The 17,695-nt window shown below is 44.9% G+C and overlaps 1 protein-coding gene across 1 annotated transcript; it reads left to right on the forward strand.

The window, feature by feature from the left end:
• The first annotated feature begins 6,841 nt into the window (after positions 1–6,841).
• On the forward strand, positions 6,842–10,741 carry LOC103202962 (C-C motif chemokine 14-like). The gene is made up of 3 exons (XM_007947909.1): positions 6,842–6,914; positions 10,194–10,308; positions 10,654–10,741. Exons 1-3 carry the CDS (start codon positions 6,842–6,844, stop codon positions 10,739–10,741), a joined length of 276 nt encoding a protein of 91 aa, XP_007946100.1.
• The last annotated feature ends 6,954 nt before the right edge of the window (positions 10,742–17,695 follow it).

Raw genomic sequence — 17,695 nt, forward strand, 5'->3', positions numbered from 1 at the left:
AATATATTGAAAGGGCAAAAGAGTAGAATGGAATCAATGGAAAAAAGAATTAGTGAGATTGAAGACAAATACCTCAATACTTCTTTGGAAAGGGATCAGTCAGAAAAAAAAGATCAAAACAAAATGAAGAGAGCCTGAGGTTTATGTGGGAGACCATCAAAAGGAATAACCTATGTGTAAACAGAATTCCTGAACAGGAGGAGACAAATAAAACCACAGAAAAAATTGTCAAAGATTTGTTGCAAGAGAATTTCCCTGGTATGATGAAAGATGAGAATATACCCATTCAAGAAGTCTAACGAAAAAGGAACCAGGTTTTCTGGTCTGATAGAGCATGATGGAACCACTGAGACTATGGCCCCCAGCTGCCCTTCAGGTCTTGAACTGAACCCACACCTGTGGCTTCCAGCCAAGCAAAAGACAGGCATATGAGGTGAACATTTACACTAGGAAGATACACTCCTTGGAGAGAACAATCATGAGAGAATAGAAGGGTTGTGTATGAACAGGGACATATAGCTCAGGGGGCAGGAGTGCATGGAGGGAAGGACACAGGGAAGAGGTAACTATGGGGAGGAAGTAAGAGGGGAGCTGTCACATTGTGGTAAATTTTAGTCAATGTCATGACACAAAGTGCATGTGAACTGCTGTATGGAAAGTGAATTTGCTCTGTAAACTGTCACCCAAATCACAATAAAGAAAGAAAGAAAGAAGAAGTCCAACAAACCCCAAACAGGACAGACACCAAAAGAAAATCACCAAGACATATCATCATCAAACTCACCAAACCCAAAGACAAAGAAGGAATCCTGAAAGCAACATGGGAAAAACAAAAAAAAAAAGTTACCTCCAAAGGGCAACCGATAAGACTAAACTCTGATTTCTTAGCAGAAACCATGCAGGCAAGAAGGCAATAGGATGGTATATATAAAACTCTGAAAGAAAAAAATTTCCAACCAAGAATTATATATGCAGCAAAATCAACCCTCAAATAGGAGGGTGAAAGTAGGACATTTCCAAGTGGTGTTAGGAATTGAGAAATAACCTAAAAATTGGCCCTGCTTGCCAAGGGCTGCATGGACAACTACATTGGTGGCTGATGACTAAAAAGAGAAACAGCAAAGGAGACAAACTGAGCTATGGATTTTCAGCTGTCCGGAAGGTGCAGCCATTTTGAATGTTTACAAGCCATCCCATTTGTGGTATATTCCTGTCAGAGTGGCACTAGGTAACCAGAACAGAATATGGTACATATTGCAGTACATCAACTAGAAAGCTGAAGTACAGACCAGGGCTTCTGAAACTTTAGCATGCATAACAATCACCTGGAGAGATGGTTAAAACACAGAGTATTGGATTGTACCCTCAGAAACTGTGATTTAGTAGGTCTGGGGTAGGACCAGAGAATCCTTTTTTAATAAGCTCCCAAGAATTGCTAATGCTGCTGAGCAGAGAGGAGGCTTGAAGAGGAGCTCCCACTCTTGGCTTCATAGCTTTGGCAATGTTTGCAACTTTCATGAGAAGCATGTATTTCTTCAGTAATCAAAAAATACTTTTAAAGAATTTAAAAATGAATCTTGTCTTCTCAAAGACATACAACACCATGGGTCATTCCTTCACTTGTGTTGAATATTTGATGAAGTCTTATCAAAACTGCTTAATTATAAAAGAAATATACAATTGGAAAAAGTTTTAAGAATAGTTAAATAGGTCTGACAACAAATTTTTAATTTTCACAAGTAAAATTCTTAGACATGATACAAAATGTTGTTGTTGTTATGTGCCGTTGAGTCAGACCCAACTCATAGCGACCCCTCCTTGAGTTTCCAAGGCAGTATCACTACGGAAGTAGATTGCCCAACCTTCCTTCCAAGGAGTGGCTGGGGGGTTTGAACCGCCAGCCTTCTGGTTAGCAGTCAAATGCCTTAGGCACTACGCTACCAGAGCTCCTTGATACAAAATTTTGTTGTTATTGTTGTTATGTGCAGTCGAGTCAAACCCGACTCATAGCAACCCCTCCTTGGGTTTCCGAGGCAGTATCACTACGGAAGTAGGATTGCCCAACCTTTCTTCTGAGGAGTGGCTGGTGGGTTTGAACCGCCAGCCGTCTGATTAGCAGGCAAGTGTCTCAGCCACTATGCTACCAGAGCTCCCTTCATACAAAATAGCTGGGTGGAAAAAAAAGTGCTTACTAGTTGTAAAATAAAATCTACCTAGACCTGCATAGCATAGTGGCTAAGGCACTTGACTGCTAACCAGAAGGCTGGCAGTTCAAACCCACCAGCCACTCCTCGGAAGGAAGGTTGGTCAATCCTACTTCTGTAGTGATACTGCCTCGGAAACCCAAGGAGGGGTCGCTATGAGTCGGGGGCCGACTCGATGGCACATAACAACAACAGACCTGCATAGGGTTCATCAAAGCATGAAATAGTGAATGAAAACATCCCTATTTTTACAACTATTTCAGTTTTAGAAAATATAGCTCCATATAAGAACTTGTACATGAATGTTTATGGCAGCATTACTAATAATTGCCACAAAGTGTAAACAACCCAAAGTCCATCATCTGACAAATGGATAAACAAAATATGGTATGTCCACACAATCAAATATTATTTAGCCATACAAAAGAATGAAGTTCTGACCCATGCTACGCAAACGCAACCATTGCCATGGAGTCAGATCCCACTCATAGTGACCCCTCCTTGGGTTTCCAAGGCGGTATCACTACGGAAGTAGATTGCCCCAACCTTCCTTCCGAGGAGTGGCTGGTGGGTTTGACCCACCAGCCTTCTGGTTAGCAGGCAAATGCCTAGGCACTGCACCACCAGAGCTCCCCTGATCCATGTTACAACCTGTGAAATCAATAGGGTTGCTGTCACCCAGTATGGTAACACATGCTGTCACCCCCTTATGGGTGGAGGGGCCTGGCCCCACTAAGACACACACACAAATACACACACCTCACACCCCACCCTCTTCACCACCCCACAGGGCCCAGAGTTCTGCACTGTGAACACAGCCCCTTCTGCCCCACCCCCAGCTCCTCACAACTCCTCCCCTCTCCCATTGGCCAAGGCAGAGACCCTTCTCTCTATCCAATGGGTGACACTTCAGCCTGCCCAGCAACACCCTGACAGGTGGGTGACAGGGGAGTGGGGTGAGGGGGGCTGACAAGTTACTACACTGGATGAAAGTAGACAACTCTAGTGATGCCACTGCCTTGACGGCCCCATCCCCTGTCATGCTGCCACTGCAGACCCTGGGGTCATTTTGGTGTCACCCCATCTGACAGTGTCTGGGAGTGCAGTCCACACCCCACACACACCCTAGTGATGTCACTGCTACAACATGAATGAACCTTGAAAACATTATGCTAGGGGAAAGAAGCCAGTCACAAAAGACCATATATTACATGAGGAGCTCTGGTGGCATAGTGTCTAAGGCATTTGACTGCTGACCAGAAGGCTGGCAGTTAAACCCACCAGCTACTCCTCAGAAGGAAGATTGGGCAATCTACTTCTGTAGTGATGTTGTTGTTGTTGTTGTTATGTGCCGTCGAGTCATACCTGACTCATAGCGACCCCTCCTTGGGTTTCCGAGGCAGTATCACTACGGAAGTAGGATTGCCCAACCTTCCTTCCGAGGAGTGGCTGGTGGGTTTGAACCGCCAGTCGTCTGGTTAGCAGGCAAGTGTCTTAGCCACTATGCTACCAGAGCTCCCTGTAGTGATACTGCCTTGGAAACCCAAGGAGGGGTCACTATGAGTTGGATCTGACTTGACGGCAGTGATTTGGGTTTTGTGGGTTTTTTTGGTTATTTATACAAAATGTCCAGAATGGGCCTATCTATAGAAACAGAAAGGAGATTAGTGGTTACTTAGGACTGGTGGGGGTTGGATAAGAATAAGGGAGATGATAGCTTAAAAACACTGGGTTTCTTTTGAAGTGAAGGAAACGTCCTAAAATTGGTTGTGAGGATGGATGCACATATCTTTGGATATGCTGAAAACCATTGAATTATACACTTTAAATGGGTGAATTGTATGATGTGAGAATAAAACTGTTTAAAAAAGAAGGAAAGACACTTGGGGAAAATAATAATAATAATAATATGTCCCATTCCCCTTTCCCTTGGTGAGGGCCAGAAGACTCAAGCGAGAATTCAACTGGTGTGTGTGTTCTCCAGGGCTGGGGCGAAGAGGGAGACCCACAAGGTTGAGGCCAGGATATCATCAGTGTGGCCAGGAGATTGGGAACTGAGCAAGTAAGTAAATATATTAAGGTTAATGGGAGCCAGGTTTCTCACTGCTGGAGATGCAAAAGACATATAGAAAAGGAGAAGACTAAAATAAACCTTCTGGTGTTGGCTTGCAGTTGGAGGTTTTGGTGTAAATTTTGAGCTTTTAGTAGATATAGAAATTGCTATAAATGTATGAAATAGATATAAAGGTATATACATAGTCATATATGTCTTATATATTTCCTAGCTCTTTACACTAAAGAGGATATAAAAGCAATGCCACTCCCATAGAAATGAGCACACCAAGTACCCAGATCTTGGTTTCTAAAAACCATTCTCCACTAAATGAAACCAGAACTCATTGGAGAAATGTTTGATTCCATAGGAATCCATTAGTTCTTTCATTCTGTTATAAGCAATAAATAAACGAGGGAGATAGGAAAACTATCTTATAGTAGAATGATAGCCCATAAGGACAACTTTAGAAAATCACCATTTGGTGACCATCATATTCATAACTGATTCACTCAAAAATTATCAATGGAGTCTACAACTAGTGGGTGAAAGTTTGATGAGGAACAGGATACTTACATCATCCCAAAGTATCTCTCCCTAAGATACTTATAAATTAACTTTTTAATTGTCAATTCGAGTTTGTGAGTCCTTCTCTAAGCTATGAGTCCTTTGAGGTCAGGGTCATCTTCATTTCCACTCTCCAAGCCTAGCACAGTACATGGCATATGGTACTGTGGCAAAGATGGTGACGTGGTTACTACATTCATTACCTACTCTTCCTGGGCACACAGATAAATTATATTTTTCAGCCCTTTTGCCATTAAGTTGGACCCAGGTGACTTGATTTTAGCCATGGATTGTGGGTGAGAGTAATTTATACCATTTCCAGGCCTAATCCATAAAAACCTTCCAACCCTTTTCTGCTTTTCCTCTTTGGTAGCCAACTTGAAGGTCATGTGTTGAAAACGGGGCCATTACAAGATAGAAGAAGCCGGGGTCCCTGAATAGGTGCATGGAACAATCTTTCCCAACACATATACCCTTATCCCACAGCTGACCCACACTGGACTGTGACCTGAGCAAGAAATAACCTTCATTGCATTAATCCCCTGAGACCTGGAGGGTGTTTATTACAGCAGTTAGCCTATCCAGACTAAAATAGGTAGGAACACAATAATCGCTTTAAAAATAAAGGAATTTCCTGGAAGACTCCTAGCAACAATTTAGCAGATAGGCTTATCTTCAACAAAACAAAGCAGAGTATTTCTTTCCAACTCATATTCTTCCCAGAACAACTTGTTTCCTTAAATTGTTCTTAACAACAACTGTTAGCATTTGATCTGAGGAGTTTAACAAGTGCTGTTATTGATAATAACAAATACAGGAGAATTCTAATGACTGTCTCTACACTTGCTGTTAGGTGTGTCTCACACTTGATAGGTGTGAGAATTCAGCTGTTTCCCTTGAGAAACACTTTATGTATTCATCCTTCTTCTAAAAAATATACTTACAATTCGCTATTTGTGTTGGGCTCTAGAGGAATGGGCAGAGACAAATGTTCCCTGCCCTGATGAGTCCAGTAGGAGAGAGATGTAAACAACTACAACTACTACAGCAGAATTGGGGAAGTGCCTCCAGGAACTTTGTGATGAAAGGCCATTAGATTAAGAATCTGCAAGTAACTGTCCCTCATGGAGCCCTAGCTTCCTCCTCAATAAATGGCAAATTTAGAATAATCTAAGGATGGCAGGCACATAGACAGCATCCAAGGTGTTGTTGTTGTTTGTTGTTGTTGGGTGTACCACATAGAAACCAGCCTTCAATCACAGCACTCCTTCCTGATGTGCCTGGACTTGGCCTCCAAGTAGTTTCCAACACAGAGCTCCAGGTCACCACTAATCCATGAAACCTACTAGCCATCCCTGAAATAGCAATTCTCTAAGATTCCTTTCAAGCTTCTCTAACAAAAGTCAGAAACCAAAACAAGATCCTAAAGGATCTTGAGCTCAGGGACTGCCACCCAAGGACTCCACTAGTGTGTACAGCAAGCATTATGTAAACACTGTGTAATGTATGTTAAATATATTACTTAGGGAGATGACAGCTTTTCATCATCCTGGGATAAGGTGAGGGGTGTGGGGATAAGGCTGGAAGCTGTGGGTTCTGCTTGTGAGATTAAGTAAAGATTTCCTAGCCCTGACTGGAAAGACCTGACCTGGGGACCCCAGATCTCATCCCGCTACCTACAGTCCCCTCCAAGTGCCAGCTCAGTGCCGCCAGCCACAGTGCTCATAGTCTACAGCTAAAGAGCATTTATATCAAGGAGTTAAATTAATTCCCAATAGGGACAGAAGGCAGTTTCCTCCCTGAAATCTTGGCTTTCTGTGCTTCCTTTACTCCACCTTCAACAAACGTGCAGCACAGGAAATCACTGAGGCATCGCTGATTCACTTCCTTTTGAACTCTCAGTTCCTTTAATATAAAATATATCTTGCCACAAGGATCATTTCTCAACAGTTCCTCACCCAGGAGCCTCAGAAGCCCGGGCCAGCTCTGTTCCTGCCGCAGCTTCCCCCACAGGAGGATGAAGGTGCTCCTGGTCGCTGTCTCCCTCATCATCGCCTTTGCCCTCAGGGCCGAGGGTGAATCCTCATCACGTGAGTCCAGAGCTTCATACTCCTTCCCACCTGGTCCCTGTGGGGCAATGAGCAGGAGTAAAGTGCCTAGAGGTGTCAGAAGGGAACTTTAGAAGGATGTCTGGGGTCTTGTTAACTTGGCTTCATCCTCACCCTCCTCAGGACAACACCTCCTTCCCCTCCAGCCTGCCTCTCCACTCCCTCAATTCATCTCTTTGCCCCTAAGCAAAAGAGTGACCACCCTATTTGGGGGACATTACCTCCAAGAGATGAGGAGCAGTATTTGGTGCCGCCAGGGCCATTTTGCCAATTGCCCAGGAGAGTTAAGTCCAGGCTACTTGCAGGGTCACCCTACCTGTGAGTGCAGCCTTGCTCAGTCATGAGCTAGGGGGTGACACAACAGTGGGGGTTCTACTGAGGCTGCTTCTTTCCAGTTTATTTCTTAGAGTGAGCTGCCTTTACAGACAACCTAGACCATTTCTCACCCTTCTGTGTTCTCTGTTTCCTTTCCTGAGCCTTGGGGTGGGGGGGAACACATTCATACACACACACAAATAAACCATTGCTGTAGAGTAAATTCCAATTCATGGCGACCCCATGTGTTACAAAGTAGGGTTTTCTTGGCTGTGATCTTTACAGAAATAGAATGCCAGGGCTTTCTTCCAAAGAGCTGCTAGGTGGGTTTGAACCATCAAGCCTTAGGTTAGCAGCCAATCATAGACCACTTGCACTACACAGACACCTAGGGAAAAACACAGATAAGGTTGTGAAACAAAACTAGTCTAAAGTGAATGGGAACCCTGAGAAGCCCTGGTGGCACAATGGTTAAAGCACTGCTCTGTGGGAGAAAGATGAGGCAGTCTTCTTCCATAAAGATTTACAACCTTGGCAACCCTATAGGGCAGTTCTACTCTGTCCTATAGGGTCATGGTGAGTTGGGATCAATTCGATGGCAATGGGTTATTTTTTGTTTTTGTTTTTTTAAGTGAATGGGAATCTGGACTGTTTGATTTGCTCTTTGAAAGGCCATTTGTCAGCTCAAAGAAATAAAGTGGAGAGAGTTAGACCGTGATGGGGTCTTGAGGAACAGTGGAGCCCTTGCACCAGTCTTTGAGTGGTGAGGATATGCCAGGAGGGGTGCTAATAACAGGACCGGGATGTTCTCTTTCCCTCCAGGCATCTGGCCACTTAGTGGGTAGCCTAAGAGGTTATCACAGTCACACACTCACACTTCTCTCCAAGTTGGTTGTGGAGCGTGCACACGTCCCATAACTCCACTCTCGACACCACATGTACTTGCATACGCAGGGCCCTCCTACAGCACCCGTCCTGCTCCTTCCATAACTTCAAGCTCAGGGAAACTTTGCTGCCACCCCCACACATTTCCTATAAGAGTCATGAAGTTTCAGAATTGGAAAACCAAATAAACCAAACCAGTCATCAGCGAGTCAACTCCGACCCATGGCAACCCCACTTGTGCAGAGTAGACCGGTGCCCCACAGGCTTTTCAATGGCTATGACCTTTCAGACTGCCAGGGCCTCCCTCCCAGGCACATCTGGGTGGGTTCCAGCTACCAACCTTTCAGTTAGTAATTGAGCACTGAACTCTTTGCACCACCCAGGACTCCTTCAGAATTGGAAAGTAGCTGAAAAATCACCTAAGCTGGTGATAGACCATTTTGCCAACTGCCCAGGAGAGTTGAGTCCAGGCCACTTCCAGGGTCACCCTACCTGTGAGTGCAGCCTTGCTCAGACATGAGCTAGGGGGTAACACAACAGTGGGGGATCCCGCTGTGGATGCTTCTTTTCAGTTTATTTCTTAGAGGGAGCTGCCTTTACAGACAACCCAGACCATTCCTTACCTTTCTGTGTTCTGTTTCCTTTCTAGAGCCTGCGGGGCAGGGGGAACACACTCACACACACACAAATAAACCATTGCTAATCACCTAAGCCAATGATTTTTAAAACTTTTTAAACCATGGAACCTTTTCTTCAAGCAAAATCTTATCGTTGTTGTTAGGTGCCGTCGAGTCATTTTCGACTCATAGCGACCCCATGCACAGCAGAACGAAACACCACCCGATCCCGCACCAGCTCCATGATCCTTGCTATATTTGCCCATTGTCGCAGCCACCGTGTCAATCAAAATCTTATAGTAAGGGTCAATATGTAAAACAGACAAAGGGTTAAATGGGGTGCAATACCCAGGACTTCTCTCTCAAATGCATCAGTACTTCCAAGACAGTCCCTGAAACATCTCTGTGTCCCCTAAAACCTTAGGGACCTCAGTTTGAAAAACAACTGATCCAGTCCAACAACCTCATCAACAGAGGAGGAAACTGAGAAAAGAGGGGAAATAAAGCCACGAGGGCAGCGATAGTTCAGAGGTAGAAGCCTCACCTTCCATGAGGGAGACCGGGTTTGATTCCCACCCACTGCACCTCGTGTGCAGCCACCACCCATCTGCCAGCCCAGGCGTGCCTGTTGCTATGATACTGAACAGGTTTCAGTAGAGCTTCAAGACTAAGATGGGCTAGCAAGAAAGGTGTTCTCCTTCTGAAAATCCGCAAATGAAAACCCTATGGATGACAATGGTCCAATCCACAACTACTCACAGGCATGGCGCAGGGCAGGGAAGCGTTTCATTTCCTTGTGCATGGAGTTCCATGAGGTAGGGGCTGACTCAATGGCAGCTAAGAACAACAAAGTGGTCCTGGACACAAAGCCAGCAAAGGTGAGGCTGGGTTAGAATGGGGCTGTCCCCTGAGCAGTGTTCTCGGGGCTAGGTGGGGCATCCTTCGCTCCCAGCAGGATGTGGGGCCAGTGGGAACATAGACAGGATAAGGGGCTGGGTCTGTATTCCCAAACGACATGTCTCCCAATCCTAATGATTTCTTCCAAATGTCCCTCCTATTTGGCGCATCTTTCCTCAATAAGACAGGCAGGTTGCATGACCTCGGCCAAGTCTTGTGCCCTCTCTGCCACTGCCCCGTGGGATAGTGTGTGCTCAGTGGGCCCTGGGCTTGCTGCTCTTCACTCCCTGATAGGAAGTCATCAGCCAGTCTTCCAGGAGGGGCTGAAGAAAGAGGAGGGTGATTGCTGTGCAGGAGGAGGCAAAAAGGAGCCAGAGGAGGGTATGGAGAGGAAGGAGAGGACTGAGTTTCTCCAAAGTCCTCTCTCCAAGTTCTGGGGCTCTCTCTCCCCCTCCCTCCCCTATCCCACCCCCTGGGGTTGTCAGAGCAGCATGCAGGCCTTCTGACTAGGGGCCCAATCTCAGCTCCCCTCCCGCTTTCCCTCCAGGAGGACCTTACCACCCTGCTGAGTGCTGCTTCTCCTACACTAACCATGCCATCCCACATCTCCGGATTACAGATTACTATGAGACCAGCAGCCAGTGCCCCAAGCCCGGAGTTGTGTAAGTGGCATCCAGACACCCCTGTGGGTGAGAGGGAGACAATTAGGACATGGCGGAGGGGGAAAACATGGAATAGGTCTCCCCAGGACACCATCCAGGTGTGTCAACTCAGGAAGAAGCAACTGAGGGGTAACCTGGAGGTTTTCTGAGAAGGCAGGAAGACCTCTCCCGAGAGCATTGCAGAGGTGGTGGTGGTGGGGCACAGTAACAAGGTGACTCTGGCCCTGAGCTATCTCTAACAAAGGGAGGAGGTCAGGCGGAGAGTTTGGGAGGAAGGGAGGACGGGCTCTCTCCTCCCAGCTGCTGACCCCTTCATGTGTAATCCTTCCCCCTCTTGCTCCACAGCTTCATCACCAAAAAGGGCCATTCCATCTGTGCCAACCCCAGTGATGATTGGGTCCAGGACTCCATCAGGGACCTGGAAGAAAACTGACTGGCCCAGAAGTAGTAGAGAAGGCCACATTTTAAAGAGAGGCCAAGGCCCCCCTCCAACTCCCAACTCGAAGCCCCAACCACCCCCTGGGAGCTGCCCTGCCTTGAATTAAAGACCACCCATGCCTGCCCCTGTCTTCATTCATTTCTACTGGCTTTGCCCATTGGACTGAGAACATGGGTAAGCTCAATCTGGGCTTCAGTATCAATCATTACACTGCAGAATGTTTTCTGTCTGGTTCCAAAAACAGATCAGGCCTGCAATGGGGGTAGGAAGAAGTTGAGCAGAGATTGAGAAAGAAGAAGCTCAATGGAAAGGCTGCCTCCCACAACAGCAACAACAGATACCTTATTCTGCCTTATTCTTCACACTTTCTACATCCGGAGTACTCTGCTAAGCAGTCTATATGCATTACCTCAATAAGGTTCAAGATAAGTGTGAAAACGAAGAATATCATCCGATTTCACAAGTAAATCTTTTTTTTTTTTTACAAGTAAAGCTTCATAAAGTCCCTTTCATAACAATCACATTCCTTAGTTCTTTTTTTCTGTGTTTCTCCCAAGATTTTTGTTTCCTACTCTCTGGAATAGGAAAGATTCACACACATATTTTATCCAATTCTGCCCCTTCTATATGCACACACTAGGTTGTACGATATTGTTTTATTCATCTTTGTATTCCTCACAAGGCCTAGCAGAAACCCTAGCCCCTACTAGATGCTTGGGGATGGATGGATGGGTGGATGGATGAATAAGTGAGTGGGTGAAGGAATGGGAGGGATAAATAGATGGGTGGGGTGAATGGATGGGTGAATGAACTAAGACAGAAATTGAGGAGACCTGTGTTCCCAGAATAACACCCAGCATCTCCAAAGGTTTTCAAATCCATCTTCAGAGATCAAGGAGGAGCTCCATGTACTCAGAATAATAGCACACTCATTCCAGAGACTATGATGATGCTACCTGGGCCTTGAGACTTCCATGAACAAGAGCCAAGAGGGGATTTGCATGCTAAATAAAAGCCCAACCAAGCATCTCAGACATCCTCACCTCCACATGTAGAGATCAAGAGGGTACCCCAGATATGCACCTTCACTGCCCTCATAAAAATCCACAGCTTCACCACTACTAACTGCCTTGAACCCACCCAGACAAATTACTTTATATGTGCTACCCTATTTATAAGCAGTCACATTAAGTGGTAAGTGCCATAAGCATCTATACTCCCTATTCTGCTCCTGCCTCCTTCTACTCTTAACTCCTAAAACACTTCCCCTGTGCTCCTGAAACTCATAGGCCATCACAGCAAAATTCCTTCTATGTTTAATCTCCTCTCTGAACACTGCCTTCAACCTCTTACTCAAAGGAAAACCTGGCTCTCCCCTAAAGGTGCTTCATAGCCAACCTTCCCAAATGCCAAAGACCTTTTCTCCCTCTGCCCTCATACCCTTAAGGCTTGGCTCCTCATTTTCACATTGCATTCTATGGGAGAGACCTTACTTGTTTTCCTTTTATTCTTAGACACATGGCTGGTGAAAGGCAGCCAAGCCCACTGGGGCCTCTTGGGCTAGGGTGTCTGAGTTGCTGTATGGCTTACAGAATGGTCTTGACTCTGACTGGGAGTAGGGAATGGGGGGAAATTTTCTTAAAGCCAAGGACTGAGGGATAAAGTAGAGTTGGACAAGCAAAGAATGAGGGAAGGGAGAAGAAAGAGCATAAGCAAAAAGCATAAAGAGGAGAAAGAGTAGGCTGGGGAATGGCATGTGGTTGATTATGGATGGGAGATAGGGCACAGGGCAAGACATGGAGAGAGACTGAGGCACTCATGAAGGAAAATGAGTACAGGCAAAGGATTTTGCATCTGAATATGAATGCAATCTTTGTCTTTGTTGGTCCTTAAGCAGTGGAAGGAGCTGGTCAGATCTGGACAATCAGGTGGACAGGGAGGGGAGGGAGTGAGCACAGAGAAGGAAGACCAGTCAGGGCCTGGTGAGTAGTCCTGGCCAGCTATGTGGGGAAGAAGGAGTCAGACCTCCTCTGTCTTGTCTCCCAGCCTTCCCCAGCTTCCAAGGCCCATCTCTATGCCTTCTGCAACAACAATAGCAGAATCCCACAGAGCCACATTCTGCCTCAGTCCTGGACCCAAGTCCTCCTGGGCTCAAACACGGCCCAGTACAGTAGAAGACATTAAAAGTCTGAGGTCTCCCAGGGATTTGTCAGGCAAAGCTGAATTCCTAGGGTGACTGTTTGCTGGGGCTGGTAGTCCCTGCCTGAGGTTTGGAGAAGAAGAGAGATGGGATGGAGGGAGGGACAGATACGCCAGGCCAGCACTGTTCCATAAAATTCATTCCTAGGAAAATAGGCATAAAAGTGCTCTGGCATAGGTGCTATGAGAGCAATAGTAGAAAAGAACATCTCCCAGGGTTGTTGTGTGGATTCTGGAAATTGTTGCCATCAACTCAGTCCTGACTCATGATGGTCCCATCTGTGTCAGACTAGAGCTATGCTCACTGGGTTTTCAATGGCTGATTTTCTGCAAGTAGATTACCAAGCCTTTCATCTGAGATGCCCCTGGGTGGACTGAACCTCCAACCTTTAGGTTAGCAGCTGAGCTAATGATTCTCATCAGGCAGAGACTATTGTAAAGATTGTTGTTGTTGTTGTTGTTAAGTGCCGTCAAGTCGTTTCCGACTCATAGCGACCCCATGCACAGCAGAACGAAACACTGCCCGATCCCGCGCCAGCCCCACAATCCCTGCTATACTTGAGCCCATCATCGCAGCCACCATGTCAATCCATCTTGTTGAAGGCCTCCCCCTCTTTCGTTGACCCTCCACCCTACCAAGCATGACATCCTTCTCCAGGGAATGGTCCCTTCTTACAACATGACCAAAATAGATGAGATGAAGTCTGGCCATTCTTGCTTCCAAGGAGCATTCTGGTTGCACTTCCTCCAGGACAGATCTATTAGTTCTTTTAGCAGTCCATGGTACTTTCAGCATTCTTCACCAGCACCACAACTCAAAAGCATCAACTCTTCTTCGGTCTTCCTTATTCATTGTCCAGCTCTCACATGCATATGAGGCGATTGGAAATATCATGGCTTGTGTCAGGCGCACCTTAGTCCTCAAGGAAATATCCTTGCTCCTCAGCACTTGATACAGTTCCTTCACAATTGACTTTCCCAATGCTACACGTCGTCTAATGTCCTGACTGCTGCTTCCGTTGGCATCAACTGTAGAACGAAGCAATGTGAATTCTTTGACAACCTCAATCTTCTCTCCATTTATTGTGATGCTGCTCATTGGTCCAGTTGTGAGGATTTTTGTTTTCTTTATATTGAGACGTAATCCATACTGCAGACTGTATTCTTCAACCTTCATCAGTAGGTGCCTTAAGTCATCCTCACTTTCAGCAAGCAAAGTTGTATCGTCTGCATATCTCAGGTTGTTAATGAGTCTTCCTCCAATCCTGATACCACGTTTTCCTTCATATAGTCCAGCTTCTCGGATTATTTGCTCAGCATATAGATTGAATAAGTGTGGAGAAAGGATACAACCCTGACGCACTCCCTTCTTGATTTTAAACCATGTAGTGTCCCCTTGTTCTGTTCGAACGACAGCCTCCTGGTCAAGGTACAGATTCCTCATGAGTACAATCAAGTGCTCAGGAATTCCCATTCTTCTCAATGTTATCCATAATTTGTCATGATCCACACAATCAAATGCCTTTGCATAGTCAATAAAACACAAGTAAACATCTTTCTGGTATTCTTTGCCTTGAGCCAAGATCCATCTGACAACAGCTATAATATCCCTTGTTCCACGTCCTCTTCTGAATCCGGCTTGAACCTCTGGAAGTTCTCTGTCAATATACTGCTGCAAACATTTCTGAATTATCTTCAGTAAGATCTTACTTGTGTGCGATATTAATGATATTGTTCTATAATTTCCACATTCTGTGGGATCACCTTTCTTTGGAATGGGCACAAATATGGATCTCTTCCAGTCAGTTGGCCAGGTAGCTGTCTTCCAAATCTCTTGGCATAACTGAGTGAGTGCCTCCAATGGGGATAAAAAGCCAGGAACCCAGACAGAGGAGCAGTCAGCCCCAGGGACAACTCAGGGACACACAAAACGGCAGGGCAGAAGAGCAGGAGAAAGGGGATTAAAAGCCAGGAAGCCAGACAGAGGTACAGTCAGCCACAGGGACCCAGTTGGGGGTGATACGAGAGGTCTCCAACAGCAAGACAAACTTGTCTGTCAGTTTGTCCTACTGTGGTGACATGTAGACTTGAGTTTTGAGGCTAAGCCTCTGGAGCTTAAAACCCAGCGAGATGCACCTGGTGCACAGGTAACAGCCCAGCTTATAGACTGAGACAGACTAGGAAGAAGGAAGAGGCTGTCCACTTCTCAAAGAATTGGCCAGGAAAAACCTTATGAATAGCAAAGAACCAGGCCAGGAGCTGATTGTGGAACAGACCATCTACTGCTCATATGCAAATTCAACTTGAAGTTAAAGACAATTAAAACAAGTCCAAGAGAGCCAAAGTATGATCTTGAATATATCCCTCCTGAATTTAGAGATCATCTAAAGAATAGATTTGATGCATTGAACACCAATGACCGAAAGCCAGATGAATTATGGGAAGATATCAAGAACATTATCCATGAAGAAAGCAAGAGATCACTAAAAAGACAAGAAAAGAAGAGAAGACCAAAGTGGATGACAGAAGAGACTCCGAACCTTGCCCTTGAGCGGAGAATCACTAAAGCAAATGGAAGGAATGAAAAGGTAAAAGGGCTGAACAGAAGATTTCAAAGAGCAGCTCGAGTAGACAAAGCCAATTACTATAATGAAATGTGCAAAGACCTGGAGTCTGAAAACCAAAAGGGAAGAACACACTCGGCATTTCTCAAACTAAAAGAACTGAAGAAAAAATTGAAGCCTTGAGTTGCAATATTGAGAGATTCTATGGGCAAAATATTGAATGATGCAAGAAACATCAAGAGAAGACGGCAGGAATACACAGAATCCCTGTACCAAAAAGAACTGATAGATCTTCATCCATATCAGGAAGTGGCATATGATCTAGAACCAATGGTAATGAAGGAAGAAGTCAAAGCTGCAATGAAAGAACTGACGAAGAACAAGGCTCCGGGAATTGATGGCATACCAATTGAAATATTTCAACAAACAGATGCCCCATTGGAGGCATTGTAAAGATTAAATACCAATAATTCCAATTCAAAAGAAATCCAGATTTGTGCCCACTCCAAAGAAACATGATCCAACAGAATGTGGAAATTATCAAAAATATCATTAATATCACTAGCAAGTAAAATTTTACTGAAGATAATTCAAAAATAGTTGCAACAGTATATTGACAAGAGAAACTCAAGTTGTCAAGAAACTCAAGTTGGATTCAGAAGAGGACATGGAACAAGGGATATCACTGCTGATGTCAGATGGATCTTGGCTGAAAGCAGAGAGAATCAGAAAGAAATATTTTATTGACTATGCAAAAGCATCTGACTGTATGGACATACCAAATTATGGGTAACATTAGGGAAAAATGGGAACACTTAATTGTGCTCATGTGAAACCTGTACAAGACAAAGAGGCAGTCATTTGAATAGAGTGAGGCAATACTGTGTGGTTTAAAATCAGGAAAAGTATATATCAGGGTTGTATCCTTTAACCATAGTTATTCAGTCTGTATGCTGAGCAAATAATCCAAGAAGCTGGACTATATGAAGAGGAATGCAACATCAGGATTGGAGGAAGACTCATTAACCACCCACAGATGACCCAACCTTGCTTGCTGAAGGCGAAGATGGCTTGTAGCACTTACTGATGAAGATATAAGGCTACCACCTTCAGCATGGATTACACCTCATCATAAAGAAAACAAAAATCCTCACAACTGGATCAATAAGCAGTATCACGATAAAAAGAAAAAATATTGAAGTTGTTAAGGATTTCATTTTAGTTGGATCCACAATCAATGCCCACGGAAGCAGCAGTGAGGAAATTAAACGATGTATTGCATCAGGCAAATGTGCTGCAACAGATCTCTTTAAAGTGTTAGAAAGCAAAGATGTCACTTTGAGGACTAAGGTGCACCTGACCCAAGGCATGGTATTTTCAATTGCTCATATACATGTGAAAGCTGGATGGTGAATAAGGAAGACCAAAGAGGAGTTGATGCCTTTGAATTATGGTATTGGCGAAGAACTTTGACTATGTTGTGGACTGCAGAAGAACGATCAATCTGTCTTGGAAGTACAGCCAGAATGCTCCTTAGAAGTGAGGATGGCAAGACTTTGTTTCACATACTTTGGACATGTCACCAGGAGGGACCAGTCCCTGGAGAAAGACGTCATGCTTGGTAAAGTAGAGAGTTACTGGGGGAAAAAAGGGGAGACAGTCCATGAGATGGAGAGACACAGCGGCTGCAACAACAGGCTCAAACACAGCAACAATTGTGAGGATGGTGTGGGACCGGGCACTGTTTCATTCTGTTGTACGTAGTGTAGCTATGATTTGGAACCAACTCTACAGCACCTAGCTACACAAACAACAATTCCAATCACTGAGCACCAGCCACTTTCTTATGTATAGAATGATGGCGAAGAGCCTGAGCTTTTGTCTCAAACAGGCCAAGGGTTGAGTTCCAACAGCACTGCAGTCATTAAATTACTCAATCTCTTGAAGTCTCGGTTTCCTAATTTGTAAAATGAAAGTGATATGATCTAGTTCATAGCATTTTCATGATGACAAGGTACATAAAAATTAGCATGATGCTTAGCATTATATTATCATCTCCTTAAATGAATTAATATTTGTGTGGTAGTTCAGTTTGTATGTCAACTTGGCTGAGTCTGATTGAGTGGCTGGGCAGTTGGTGGTAGTTATTCTGCCTGATGAGACTGGTAATCAACTCCATGGTGGA

Source organism: Orycteropus afer, unplaced genomic scaffold (assembly GCF_000298275.1).
Source record: "Orycteropus afer afer isolate SDZICR_OR568_19922 unplaced genomic scaffold, OryAfe1.0 scaffold00196, whole genome shotgun sequence".
In the NCBI taxonomy this organism is placed as follows: Eukaryota; Metazoa; Chordata; class Mammalia; order Tubulidentata; family Orycteropodidae; genus Orycteropus; species Orycteropus afer.

Coding starts and splice junctions, on each gene's coding strand:
- LOC103202962 (XM_007947909.1), top strand. CDS start 6,842: ATGAAGGTGCTCCTGGTCGCTGTCTCCCTCATCATCGCCTTTGCCCTC. Junction 6,915..10,193: donor CGAGGGTGAATCCTCATCAC/GTGAGTCCAGAG, acceptor CTTTCCCTCCAG/GAGGACCTTACCACCCTGCT. Junction 10,309..10,653: donor TGCCCCAAGCCCGGAGTTGT/GTAAGTGGCATC, acceptor CTTGCTCCACAG/CTTCATCACCAAAAAGGGCC.